At 39.1% G+C, this 13,440-nt stretch overlaps 3 protein-coding genes and 1 long non-coding RNA gene across 4 annotated transcripts; all 4 read right to left on the bottom strand.

The window, feature by feature from the left end:
* Nucleotides 1–6,428: 6,428 nt before the first annotated feature.
* On the bottom strand, nucleotides 6,429–7,233 carry LOC118566590. The gene is made up of 2 exons (XR_004933127.1): nucleotides 7,062–7,233; nucleotides 6,429–6,497 (listed from the first exon to the last, which is right to left on the bottom strand). It is a non-coding gene; the product is annotated as an uncharacterized LOC118566590 (long non-coding RNA).
* A 1,126-nt stretch (nucleotides 7,234–8,359) lies between these two features.
* On the bottom strand, nucleotides 8,360–8,794 carry LOC118566581 (histone H2B 1/2). Its single transcript, XM_036149043.1, has one exon. It carries the CDS (start codon nucleotides 8,780–8,782, stop codon nucleotides 8,408–8,410), a length of 375 nt encoding a protein of 124 aa, XP_036004936.1. The 5' UTR covers nucleotides 8,783–8,794; the 3' UTR covers nucleotides 8,360–8,407.
* Nucleotides 8,795–10,000: 1,206 nt separating this feature from the next.
* Nucleotides 10,001–10,433, bottom strand: LOC118566583 (histone H4). The gene has a single exon (XM_036149045.1). The coding sequence runs from the start codon at nucleotides 10,421–10,423 to the stop codon at nucleotides 10,112–10,114; it is 312 nt and encodes a 103-aa protein (XP_036004938.1). The 5' UTR covers nucleotides 10,424–10,433; the 3' UTR covers nucleotides 10,001–10,111.
* A 945-nt stretch (nucleotides 10,434–11,378) lies between these two features.
* LOC118566577 (histone H2A-like) lies at nucleotides 11,379–11,854 on the bottom strand. The gene has a single exon (XM_036149039.1). It carries the CDS (start codon nucleotides 11,847–11,849, stop codon nucleotides 11,463–11,465), a length of 387 nt encoding a protein of 128 aa, XP_036004932.1. The 5' UTR covers nucleotides 11,850–11,854; the 3' UTR covers nucleotides 11,379–11,462.
* Nucleotides 11,855–13,440: the final 1,586 nt, after the last annotated feature.

Genomic DNA, 13,440 nt, shown 5'->3' with positions numbered 1-13,440 from the left:
CTATTGCCTGTTCCAGCGGGTAGCTGTCAGCTACGGGAAAAACTCCATCAGCGGCCGCCGTGAAGCTAGCTACCCTCCTCTGTTTGTCCTCCAGCGGGAGGAGCTCACAGAAGGGGCAGGAGGAACGGGGCGTGAGGGCTCGCCCTGCATGCCGCGGACCGAGGCAGCGCTCACACACGCCATGGAGGTCGAACCCAATGATGTAGCCGTTCTGGCAGGAATGGCAGAGTCGGATGGTGGACATCTTGATTTTCTTGCTTTAATCGCTCGCTGAAGAAAAAAAGGGAGCTGATTGTCCGGTCTGACCGTTATTTATACTGACCGGAGTGGGGCCCACACAGCAGGTGGGCGTGGACTAAAGTTTTCAGTGCTCGCTCGCGAAGGGATAAATCCGCTGGTGAGAGCCTTAAAGGGCGAAGCCTATATGAAATAGAACTACAGGTTTGCCAGTGTATCTCAGACTCGAGCAGAGAGTGTTTTTTTTTTTTTTTTTTTGCATATCTGTGCAAGAAGCATATCTGAGAGCAGAAACAAAGATTTGATGGTGAAGAGAATATATTTGAGAGAAAGCATATGTTTTGAATGTGAGCATTACAAGTTTTGAGTGCAAGAAGATGAAATTATTTTCTCAAATTAAAAATTTGTGCTCTTGGGTTTTGGCAGAAAAATTCTCCATAGCCCCCCGTTATAATGTACAGACCGTACTGTAAGTCAAAAGGTACTGGTGAATATAATATCATGCATTTTCCCCAGGGTACAAACTTTAAATAGTTTTGAATGTTGTAAGCAAGCATTTTATAGATAACAATATAACATACTGAATTGGTCTTAACATCAGAACAAACATGCCACAGTTGTTGGAACACCCTTGCTATGTTAGGCCCTGGGGTGTGAGCAAGCTATCTTAATAAAAGAATGGAAAGAAAATAGTAAATGTTTGCAAATACAATGAAGTAATGTCTCACCTGAACATTATTCACCCCAAGTTTCCTCCAGGGGCCAGGAGGTAGGCTTTCAGCCATGTGTCTGAACAGAGAGTATACATAAGTAAATAAAAGTAACCTCAACTTTTTATAAAGCACGCATAGACACTTAGAACAAATTTTGAAACTGAATAAGGAAAAGGTTGGAACCTCTAAATAAAAAGTTTTTATAATGGGCTTGAACAGATCTTCCCCGCTCATTTTACTGAGGAATGGTCCACTTGGGTTAGGGTTCTCTTAGTCTTACAGAAAAATAACAATGTGTAATGGTTCTATTCTTTTCTTAATACAGCAAGATCTGCTAATAAGAGAAAAAGAAAGTCAAAGCTAGAGAAAACACTGGAGGTCTTTGTTGACAAAATTGGCAGTGCCCTAAAAAAATGAAGACACTGATCTTTTATTAAAAATGCAAGCAGCTCTGCATAAGCATGAACGTAAAATGTTCTCCATGCTGTCCCAGTTCTTAGAGAGATTAAGCCACCCTCCTCAGCCACCGTTTTACCAGGCACCAATGCAGCCTTAAAGCCCAAGAGAACCTCCTACTCATCCCTCACCGTTTCCTGTAGTTTCGGGTCCATCCAACATCTGGCCTCTGTCCTTTCTTCAGGATTTAAATCAACCACTGCTGTTCAACAGTGCTCATCCACATTCACGTGTCACTCAATCCTTTTGTGAAACACTAGTTAATGCTCATGATTATCCTCCTGCCTTCCAGTCTCAAGATGAGGATGAAATGTAAGCACTTTTGAAAAGTCCTGATTTTTGTTTTGAAGGATGCTGATCTGCATTTTGATTTAAATACTGCAGTTGCAATGAAAGGCTAAGTTTACTTTATTAGTTAATACTTGAATTTAAGGTGCAATATTTTTTCATATGGATTGTTCTGTTTTTGTATTCGAAAACATTGTTAAATGCTGTTAAAGTTGATAAAGAATTTCATTACAAGAGCCATACTATTTTACCAGTAAAAACGGGTAACGCTGTTGAAAACTTTATTTTTCTGGTATGGAACAAAAATGTTTGAACATGTGTGTTAACAGTGGACCACCAAAAATAAAAATGTTGGTAGTTCAACGTTGGTTACTGAAAAACTGAGTAAGTGCTTCTCTGACTCTTGCGGGCTGCACATCTGCTACATCACCTCCTTCTGCCCATCTTTCAATGGGAGGAACAGGTGCACCTCACGTTCTAAAATGTTCTAAAATTTGCAAAATACACTAGTCAAATGAAATAATACATCATGAACAAAATTTTATCCATCACTCACTAGTACTTAAATGTTAAACGCTTACTGGTGGAAAAAGCTCCCCCCTCTCTGCCAGGCAATAAACATTGGAAGTCCTCAGAACCCGGGCATCGTGGACGCTTCCTGGCCATCCAGCATAAATGTTGGTGAAGCTGTTGGAATACCTTGTTTATTTAATGCCCTACAGTACTTTAAAATTTGAAAATATGACAATTTCTTACCAAAATCGATGATCCACGACTCCCTGCAGATAACTGAGTGCCACCCTTTGCGATTGAAATAGTCTGTTTGATTCTCTGGGGCGATTATTGGGATATTACTCCCATCTATTGCTCCTCCACACTGCGGGAAACCCCATCTGTTTGAAGCCTTCAATGATCTCCTGCAGATCCTCCCCCTGTACTCCGGCATGTACTTAGGCGTATGAATGCAGTTCACACAGGAGATCACATACAAGTCGCATATATTTGTAAGTGTGAACGGACACACAAAAAAAAAACGATTTCACAAAAAAATCGGAATTGAGCATCAAGGCCTGCAGTGTGAACGTAGCCTCAGTCACCGTTGGTGTGTCACCATCCAACAATATACTTGTCTCTACATGTCGGGGAGCAATACACATAAAAGGACTAATTAAAAATCCACAAGACCAAAAATATTAAATCAATTTTCACCTCGGCGACAAATGTTGATTCATGTCATGGATGCTGAAGAGCATGGATGAAGAACACCTGTCCGCTAACATGACTGTCAAAATTTGATTTATGCTCATTTTTACCCAATAGGTCACATGGAGGCTAATGAGCTAAAATGCTCAGAATTGGGTTTTTCAAATCAGTTTAGGAGCATAGTAATAAACTTGTTTTATGAGAAACATCTTTTTAAATAAAATGTTGACAGTTTTAATTTATCTTGAAAAGTTCCCACATGCTATTGTACGTTTGCGCTGATTTTTCTTCAGTGAAGGCAAGGCAAATTTATTTGTATAGCACATTTCAGTACATAGATGATGCAAAGTGCTTTACATGATTAATATACAGGATAAAAACATAATAAAAGCAAGTAGAAATAAAATTTAGAAACAAAATGAAACATGAGAAAATATAAACTAAAAGCAAACTTTGTAGTCCAACTGGTTTTAATGTTTCAGTAAAACAGTTGTTACAGGTCCCAAATATGGGACTGTAGTAACAAATTTAAATATCCTGAAAGACAGGTGAAATAAAAAGAGATTTAGACAAAGCAGCTTTCCATGTTTTCTCCCAAATTGGATCTCAGTTATTTATTCAGAATAAACCACAAAACACCTGTGCATCAACTGTCTCGCTCAAGCTCCAGTGTGGTGCACAACACACAAAGCACACAATACACAAATATACAATAGTAGATAGCAATCTTATCCCCAATGCACACATAAACAATTCATACAAAACATTGCCATATTGCCATCTCCCAACATAACAGAATATCACATATCCTATACTCTATATCAGGGGTCACCAACATGGGGCCCGCAGGCACCAGGTAGCCCCCAAGGACTACATGCGGGGCCTTCATGCCTGTTCTAAAACTAGCATAAACCTCCTGTGAGCTGCATCTAAAATGTTATTTTAGTCTGTTGCTCTACTTTTGTAATCACACTTGCATTTATATGGATTTTAAAATGACTATCTTTATTATGCTGACTCTGCTGGTTCAAAGGTCAGTGCTGGAAGCCCTTTGTGTGATACAGTACCAATGAAGTAGCTCTCAGTTTCAAAAAGGTTGGTGACCCCTGCTCTATATTCATCTTCCAACATATCAGTTATTCAAGGCCACTGCAGCTTCATAGAGTGCTTTAACATGGCTACATTGTGATTAAAGCTGTAGCTGCATATAGCTGCCTAGCGAATACTGGGCTAAAACATTCAAACTGCATTTGATTACTGACAAAGGCTACAAGATATAAGAATCACTTTAAATCACTTAAACTAAACAGCAATGACCATTTACAAAAACCCTTTGTAAACCCTGTTTGTGCGGACTAATTCCTACTTGTTCAAGTTGGCAAAATAACCATTTCTAAAAACAGTGTGTACTTATTCATCTTCACCCGTGTGTATTTGCTAAATCATACTCATTAAACTTGTCAACATAACCGCTTCTAACAAGCAGAGTGTCGGAGCTCAAAATGCTATGTTACGTGAACATGGACCAAGAGACGGCAGCCGTCTGCAGTACCGTTATTCCAGTTTGCGAGACGGTAGCTACTAGCTAACGGTTTACAGTAGCCTTCCTCAGCTAGCTGCCTTGATCAACGGCAAACTTTCTATTTATACTTTTATTGTTAGATTATAAACAACACTACAATCAGTTATCAAACAGACATGTAAAGATGGGCAGTTTGCCCATTACTGACCTGAAAGACAGATGAAATAAACGGAGATTTAGACACAGCAGCTTTCCATGTTTTCTCCCAAATTGGATCTGAGAGCGAGCGGAGGTCCGTTCCCATAGCAACCGGAACACAACTGCTTGTGCCATTCCTTAAAGTGTGTATATATATATTTTCATTTACTAATAAACATATGACCATAGTGGTCACCTGTTTTGGGTGTGCCACACACTCAAATGCAATCCTAAACAAATGTTTTTAATCTTGATTGAATTTTTATTTTAAAGTGCTGAAAGCCTGAATTCCTTTTAAGTTTTTACAGTTTTTTTCCAGATAAATGGAGCATAGGAACTAAATGCTGCTTCTCTATGTCTGGTTCTAGTTCTGCAGAGCAGGCTGGAGCCAGAAGACCTGAGTGGTCCGAAGGGTTCATGCACTGATAACAAGTCTGTGATGTATTTAGGTGCTAAGCCATTCAGTGATTTATAGACGAACAGAAGTATTTTAAAGTATATTCTCTGAGATACAGGGAGCCATGGAAGTAGTTTCTTTCTTAGTCTTAGTGAGGACGCAGGCAGCAGCGTTCTGGATCAGCTGCAGCTGTCTGATCCACTTTTTAGGCAGACCTGTGAAAACACCGTTGCAGTGATCAGTTTTACTAAATTGATTGTCTCGGCTGGACTGGGAGAGACGCTCAAAATAAAATAAAGTGCAACAATTTCCACATGCCGCTGACCGAGGCAGCTCGCAGACGGCATGGAGGTCAATTACGAACAGACGAATGCTGCTGACGAACATCTTGATTTCGATCAGTGCTCTTCTGTCGCTAAAGAAAAAAGGGGAGCCGATTGTCCAATCTCATCGTTATTTATAATAACCATGGTGGGGTACACACAGCAGGTGGGTGTAGACTGAAGTTCTCGATGTTTGCTCTGTGCGCGAAGAGATAAACCCTCTAGCCATAGCCTTAAATGACAAAGCATATACAAAATTAGTTTGGGTTGTGTTTTAGACACTTAAATGTATTATGGATTTTACACTAACACATTTTGCTCCTATACTGTGTCTGTGTGGCCCATCTTGTCGTCAGTCCACAGGAAAACCTGTTTTACCTCTCCTGCATTTGTTTTAGCTCTGCTCTTCTTCCTTCTTTACTTCTGTGGCAGCATTAGCACACCACTTACTGGCCTGGCAGAGGTATTACAGCCTATTAGTGCTCCGCTGGCTTGATGCAGGTCCATCTTTATGCTCAAACTTGCGGATACAGTTTTTGGTTTCATGTAGCCTCAGTTTGACCGTGTTTGTTGTAATTGGTTTTATTGTGTTTAATGTTTATTGTTCCTGCACCTTATTTTTATTTTCTGATCATTTTAATATATGTTCATAGTTTGCAGATATGTTCAGCACTTTGCCCAATCCATAAGGATACAGGCTTTATTTATAAAGTGCTTTAAAACAAGCAAAGCAATTTTGTTAGATCCTTTGTAATTTGATCTCTAAACAAATTGCTAAAATGTTTTCTTTTACTCTAGAAGAATGCACTTTTTGGCCTTTCAGAATACAGTTTTGTATTCCCCAACAAGGTATATAAAATTGATCTGATTGTTAGAATGCCCACTTGTGTGTATAAAACATTGTCATAATGAGGTACTAAACTGCATCTTCAGGAAACCGAAAGCAAATAAAACTTTTATCAGGGTAACTTCTTTATGTAGACTATCTGCCCCCAGTGTCAAGTTCAGCTTCCCCACTTGAAAAAGGGATGGACAAATTCATGCAGACTTATATAAACAGGGTTTTTACTCAAAGGACCACGCAGTTTTCCTTCTTTTATCCTCCATTTATTTGGTGAATGACAGGACATGTGCAAATTGGTCCAGAAGCAGGTAAAAACCTTTAAACAAGCCCAAAAAGAAGAAAAATAAACAAACAATTACTAAACCATAAATTAATTTACATAAATTAATTTCACTTAAACTACAAAGGAAATGGTAATCTATATAAACAATACAAAGCAAACCACTGTGAATCAAACCCACAAAGTAATCAAAGTTAAATGAACAAGTAACTAAACTTAAGTTCTTTAACTTTAAAATACATTTCGTATAAATATTTACAATTACATTTATTTAAATATACAAATATCTACTTTTCAATATTAGTCATAAATATTTATTTTATAAATATAAATAGCTTCCAGTTGCAAATCTCTCTTAAATGATGCTAAGTTAATTAATAGGTAAACTTAACATCCAAATCCACTATTCAACAACACAACAATCAGTGCAATTATAAAATCAATCAATCAATCAATCAATCAATGCCAAACTTCTTTCACCACAATCCACCTCTTCAGTTCAGGTGTTGCTGTCAATGGGTGTTAATGAGCTGGCAAATCTGGAGGCCCTGTTGGAGGTACCTTGCAGTCTGATTTAATAGACATTACAGCTTGTCTTACCGGCTGCCTCTCTGCTCGTCTCACAGATTTGTCCTCCTCTGCACAAAGTGTCCAGGATCTCTGATCCCCCAAACTTCCGTCCTCTTTGGCTTGCTTTCTTCTCTGCTCTCTCTTCCTTGTTGTCCGTCCCTCTTTTAAGTCCGTGTGAAACACAGTGCATTTTTTATTTTTTTTTCTTCCCCTCATTTGACTTCACACCCAGTGTTTAAACACACAATCTTATTTTTGTGTTCCTGCTTGTTACACAACTTGCACAAGTTTTGAAATTAAATATAATTTGTTTATACATGCCCTTACAATTGTCTGATGTGAAAAATGAGTTATCCTTGGTTGTGAAAATAAAAATAAAATAACTACTATTAGTTATCTGTTGACATTACTCTTTGTTTTATCTGCAAAGCTTTTGTTTTCTTAATGTTCTATATCTGAAATAAAGTGTTTGGAGAAAACAAATCTAACAACTCAGCGTGGGCCTGGTTTGTTAAAAACTTGCGCACACAGGGCCCAAAAAGCCTTGTGTACTGTTCAAAACCATTCTGATTAAAACAAAAAAAGTTTAGTTCTCTACAGTTCATGTGCATCACAATAGTACTATTTAAAGTAGTTGAGTAAACCATGGACTAAGCCTAACAATTATTGTTTTTATGAGGCTGTAATGGAAGTCGTCTCTATTTGTATGTCCCAAAAAGGTAATTTTATGCATGTCAGAAAGAAAAAAAATCCTCTTAACTGAAAAAAATCCCATCCTGAAAACAAATGATTTGCATGAGTTATTAAAACAAAGACAACCTTAAGGGTAAACTACTCCCAAAACCACCACCTCCAAATAAAAAAAAACAAAGGGCTGGTTCATCAGCAACTTGTTTACACTATCAAAACAATGAGAATCTGTTCAAAGTACATCCCTGCACTTTAAGTTTACACAAGCAAGAATGCACTACTGAATGTGCTGTTTAGATTGTAGTTTAATATAGTAGCATTAACTTAATGCTGCGTACCGGGCCTGTAGCAGTGAGGCTTAATGCTTTTAAGGTTTTTAAATAAACATTTGAATTAACAGGTGCACCACCTATTAATAAAACCGCTACAGCACAAATCACTGGATTAATTCTTCAAAATAAAAATCTAAATGAGTTCTTAAAGTTAACACTAAGGAACTGATCTAGTGTTTAAGTCTCACGTATCGGGTTCCATTTAAAAAAAAAAAAATTGCATTTCTATTTTGTCAGGCGATCTTCATCCAAAATATTGAATGCGGTTAGATAAAAATACTAGGAGTCTTGCTCAAAGTTACATGTGTGTGGCCCTTAAAAGGGCCTTTGTCGTGTTGACGGTAAACAGGTTGTTTACTTGGAGCTGGTGTACTTGGTGACGGCCTTGGTACCCTCAGACACGGCGTGCTTGGCCAGCTCACCGGGCAGCAGGAGGCGCACGGCGGTCTGGATCTCCCTGGAGGTGATGGTGGAGCGCTTGTTGTAGTGAGCCAGGCGGGAAGCCTCGGACGCGATGCGCTCGAAGATGTCGTTGACGAACGAGTTCATGATGCTCATGGCCTTGGACGAGATGCCCGTGTCGGGGTGCACCTGTTTCAGCACCTTGTACACGTAGATGGCGTAGCTCTCCTTCCTGGTCTTTCTCTTCTTCTTGCCTCCTTTGCCGGCCGTCTTGGTCACGGCTTTCTTCGAGCCCTTCTTGGGCGCAGACTTGGCGGGTTCAGGCATCCTGATCACTTGTTCCTACAAACAGCGACGAATGATCCAGCAGGGGGAGGGAGACTGGTCTTATAGAGGCTGCATGCAAATCACACTGCGCTGTCTCCCACCTCTGATTGGCTCAGCTCATCGGAAGGTTTACCGTCACTGTGTGTGCGCTCTTGGGCAGCGTGTTACAGAAAATTATGAAGAAAAAAAAAAAGCTTTTGACCGTGTGCGGCCCTGCTCTCGTGTGTCCAAGAAAAATCGGTGAAATTTTCGGTGAAATAGAGATCTGGTCTCTATTGGATTTTTGCTTTGTTCCCCTTTCACGTTTCTCATTATGCCCATCCCCTTTTGCTTGAGAACTAACATTAAATTAGCTTGTTTTTTCGTCACTTAATTGGAACGGTCTTTGCCATTTTCACTGAATTTCCCCATGGTGGGACAATAAAACAATTCTGTATAACTTTTCTTGTTGTCCAACTAAGGACAGATGCGCAAAAACAAACCGGTCTTCCTACATACAGATCATATTGACATTGAGAAAATAACATTTATCTTGTTGGGCTTTTATTCATTGCTAGTATTGCTTCTTATGGTCGATTTCATTTCCAGCCCAAACTAGCATAAAACCTGCACAACTTAAAAGAAAAAACAAGCCAAATTCTCAAACTCTCTCATGTTAAAAGCACAGAACTATTAAGACAACCAACCAAATAACACACAAGATCACTTTAACAATCATGATATATCAACCAGAAAAAAATAAAACTTTTATTAATAGCTTCCCAACACGAGTAAATCTACCTTAACTTGATTTCTCTGACAGAATATAGTAAAAACATTTCTTTAACACAGCCATGAAATTTTATGATCAGTAGAACTCAACGCCTCGTGAGGGATTTACGTTGACCAAACACTTGATTAACCATTATTCTTTTCTTGTTTTATATTATTCATTAATGTCATTTAACAGATTCGACTTATTTAAAAAATAAATTGATCAGTAAAATGAGTTGAAGGACATGGCATATTATTAAAATGCTTATAGTTTTCTTCCAGACATTGCCAACTATGTTGATATATTTTGTTAGTAAAAGCCCAACAAAATTTGTGAAAAGCTTCCCAATTTTTTATAACCTGCCCATAAGCTATTTTTGTTCAAAATAAGCCTAATTGGGTGGAAACCAGCCCAATTTGACACATAGCATGCATGTTGTTAGCGTAATCAGCTTATGGGCCTCATAATTAACTTGAATCGGAAAGAACGAAATTTAAAGAGGAACGGTGTCTTAAAGAAATGTGTGTGGCTCTTAAAAGAGCCGTTGGGTTGTTGGTTGAGCTGCTGCTGCTGCTTTAGCCTCCGAAGCCGTAGAGAGTGCGGCCCTGCCTCTTGAGAGCGTACACCACATCCATGGCGGTGACAGTCTTCCTCTTGGCGTGCTCGGTGTAGGTGACGGCGTCCCGGATCACGTTCTCCAGGAAGACCTTCAGCACACCGCGGGTCTCCTCGTAGATGAGACCAGAGATACGCTTGACGCCACCGCGGCGAGCCAGACGGCGGATAGCGGGCTTTGTGATTCCCTGGATGTTATCACGGAGGACTTTACGGTGCCGCTTGGCGCCTCCTTTCCCGAGTCCTTTTCCTCCTTTGCCGCGTCCACTCATTGTTCTCTGACTGATTCTGTACCAACACTAATGGAGGACGGCTGTGAACATCGGGCTTTAAAAACGGGCTGCGGACGTAAAGGAAGACAGGTCTCCCGCCATCTTTTGACTTCCGCATCTAGTTCCCAACCACGAGTCCAACACATTTCCGCTTATTGAACAATATTTTAAAATAAAATACATGATTCTTGACCACAAAACAAATTGGAAGACAGTGTAGGAATAACAATGTATCAGATAAAAATGGTCGGCACAAGCGTTTCTTTTGTTTATAAAAGTTCAGGAACCAAAAGATAGACTTTAAAAAAAAGATTTGACTTTATTTAGCCAAATATGTTCCCTTCATCACTTGAAGTTTTTCTATGTACATTCAAATTTGCACATGCAATCTGCTGTAGGTCATCTTTTTTAATATTTGATTTGTTAGTCGTGTTACAGACCACAGGTCTAGTGCCGTGACAGAAGCTGAGAAACAAGTCATAAATAGGCAGGTCCTTCTTGACTGCGCTTCAGTATTGAAATAGGTAATTCTATTTCACTAACAATAACATTAAATGTCATTAAATAAGTACATTCTTTCAAAGATTGAATTGATAAGCAATTGTTGACACATTTGTTTTGCTTTTGGGTGACCTTTATACATCGTAATGGTGGTATATTTCACCCATGTAATTTTATTACATGGGTGGAATATACTGTCCCCCAACAGCATTTGGTGTAAATGGTCATATTGGTTTTGCTACTGGTTACATTTGTATGAAAAATGGCCTTTAAAGGAAATCTCAAGATGCATCTCATAATATTCTCTAAAATCCCTTTTTCTGAATATTGCAAAGCAAGTTGGTAATCAGTAACTCAAAGGGGACGTTTTTAGTTGGTCCTGTCCTCCTAAACCATGATTATGGCAGCAACCTTTATTTAGACGCGCTTCAGTTAATCTTACTGACTAAGTCACTTATTTATGTAATGGGAAAATGCTCTTTAGACAGATGTGGGTGGCTCTTAAAAGAGCCGTTGGGTTTGTGGTTTCCAAGCAGGTTTACTTGGCCTTGGCGGGCTTCTCGGTCTTCTTGGGCAGCAGCACAGCCTGGATGTTGGGCAGAACGCCTCCCTGAGCGATGGTGACTCCTCCGAGCAGCTTGTTGAGCTCCTCGTCGTTGCGCACTGCCAGCTGCAGGTGACGGGGGATGATCCTGGTCTTCTTGTTGTCGCGGGCAGCGTTGCCAGCCAGCTCCAGGATCTCAGCCGTCAGGTACTCCAGCACGGCGGCCAGGTACACTGGGGCTCCGGCACCCACGCGTTCAGCGTAGTTGCCTTTCCTCAGCAGCCTGTGGACACGGCCCACGGGGAACTGCAGACCTGCTCTGGAAGAGCGAGTCTTGGCCTTGGCTCTAGCCTTGCCTCCGGTCTTTCCGCGTCCAGACATGTTTACTATTTGGTAATTCTTTCAGAGAGAAGAATGTCGGCATCTCGTTGGATACAGACATTTATAGCGATCATCTGTTCACTGATTGGTCAAAATTCAGCAGACGGAACATCGTCCAATCAGAACAGTGTAATCAAGTTTCCTCACTTCGGTAATCACTTCCGTTCATCAGAAGATGGGTTCTACAAAATAAAATACCAAAGTGCAAAAAGTTCATCACCTTTAGACAAACTGTTTACTCCCATGTGGGATCCTTATGGTAACAGTACAATAATAGATACATGACAGCATAATATAAACATCTATTGATTTTAGTTACACAACAGATGCTACTTTATTTTGTGACATTTTGTCAAATTTAGTTGTCAATTACTGTTATACTTAATAGATAGGACATTACAGATTAATAATATGAACCTATCAAAGTAATCCTCAAATCAAGAATGATAGGAAAATAAAATGAATAAAACACAGATAAGACAAGATCAGATAGGAACAAATAAACAAAAACAATAAGAAAAAAGGAAAAAAAAAGAAAAAACAGAAACATATATAATCATAACGGAGTAACCAAAATGGTGTTTGCTGCAGACAAACACCATTTTGTCTAGTCTGCAGTACTTCCGTACTGCAGCAAACACAACTTGAATAATAATATTGCTATTGTATCTGTTAAATGTTGGTGTATCTAAATCACCAAATCTGATACAGTGCTATCCTCACAGTAATCACACACAATGGTTCTTTTTTTTCTTATTAGTAACATTTATGGCTATAACAATGTTAAGGAAAACATCAGACATGATATTAAGGTCATTTTAGGGGGTGATTTCATCATCACTGTTAATGAGTTTCACCGAGCAAAAAAATGTAAAAAATGTATTCCCAGATTGTGGATTTTATGAAAGAGAGGCTTAATAAATATATGGAGGGTAAATAACCCCAGCACTACAAACTACACATGCCCATATCTAAACATCCGTCCCTCTACACAATTGTTTTAGAAATAGAATACCATTAGCCACCGTTATTCCAAATAAGGCAGTTGTGGGGGGAAAGCTGTTTATTAACCAATGGCCAGAATAAAAGTAGTTGTTTATGGAAGTTTGTCAATTTTGTAGTTACATCTTAAAACAGTCTAGGCCTCTCAAGGAGAAACATGTGCAGACAACAGATGTAGTTTAATTTGTGATTTTGTCTAATTTTGTTGTCACGGTTAGCTAAGTTAATAGGAAGTTTTTCAAATTTGTAGTTACATTAAAAAGTCTAAGCCTCTGAAGGATTTGTACAAAAACAAGTGTACAAGTGTACAAAAACACAAGTGAAACAAGATTAAGCAAAGAACAGGAGGAAATGCAGTACTAGTTTAACAGGGACAATTTATGTACAATAGCTATGGGGGAAATTTGATTGGGAACACCATTATAGTTACATAAATTGTTTGCCACATATTCCTAGTTAATGTCGAGACAAAATATCATTGCACTTATGCTGCAGGAGTTAATGGAAAATATTACTCTAGGAGGCTAGGTAAGATTAATGAAAACAAGCGTTGCAAAGAGAAATCCCAAACCCAAAATACCAGCAATCA

The sequence above is a fragment of the Fundulus heteroclitus genome, chromosome 17 (genome assembly GCF_011125445.2).
Source record: "Fundulus heteroclitus isolate FHET01 chromosome 17, MU-UCD_Fhet_4.1, whole genome shotgun sequence".
In the NCBI taxonomy this organism is placed as follows: Eukaryota; Metazoa; Chordata; class Actinopteri; order Cyprinodontiformes; family Fundulidae; genus Fundulus; species Fundulus heteroclitus.
This window is presented reverse-complemented; position numbering and strand designations above follow the sequence as displayed.

What these genes read in the sequence shown, in the direction of transcription:
- LOC118566583 (XM_036149045.1), bottom strand. Translation starts at nt 10,423, where the DNA reads ATGAGTGGACGCGGCAAAGGAGGAAAAGGACTCGGGAAAGGAGGCGCC.
- LOC118566581 (XM_036149043.1), bottom strand. Translation starts at nt 8,782, where the DNA reads ATGCCTGAACCCGCCAAGTCTGCGCCCAAGAAGGGCTCGAAGAAAGCC.
- LOC118566577 (XM_036149039.1), bottom strand. Translation starts at nt 11,849, where the DNA reads ATGTCTGGACGCGGAAAGACCGGAGGCAAGGCTAGAGCCAAGGCCAAG.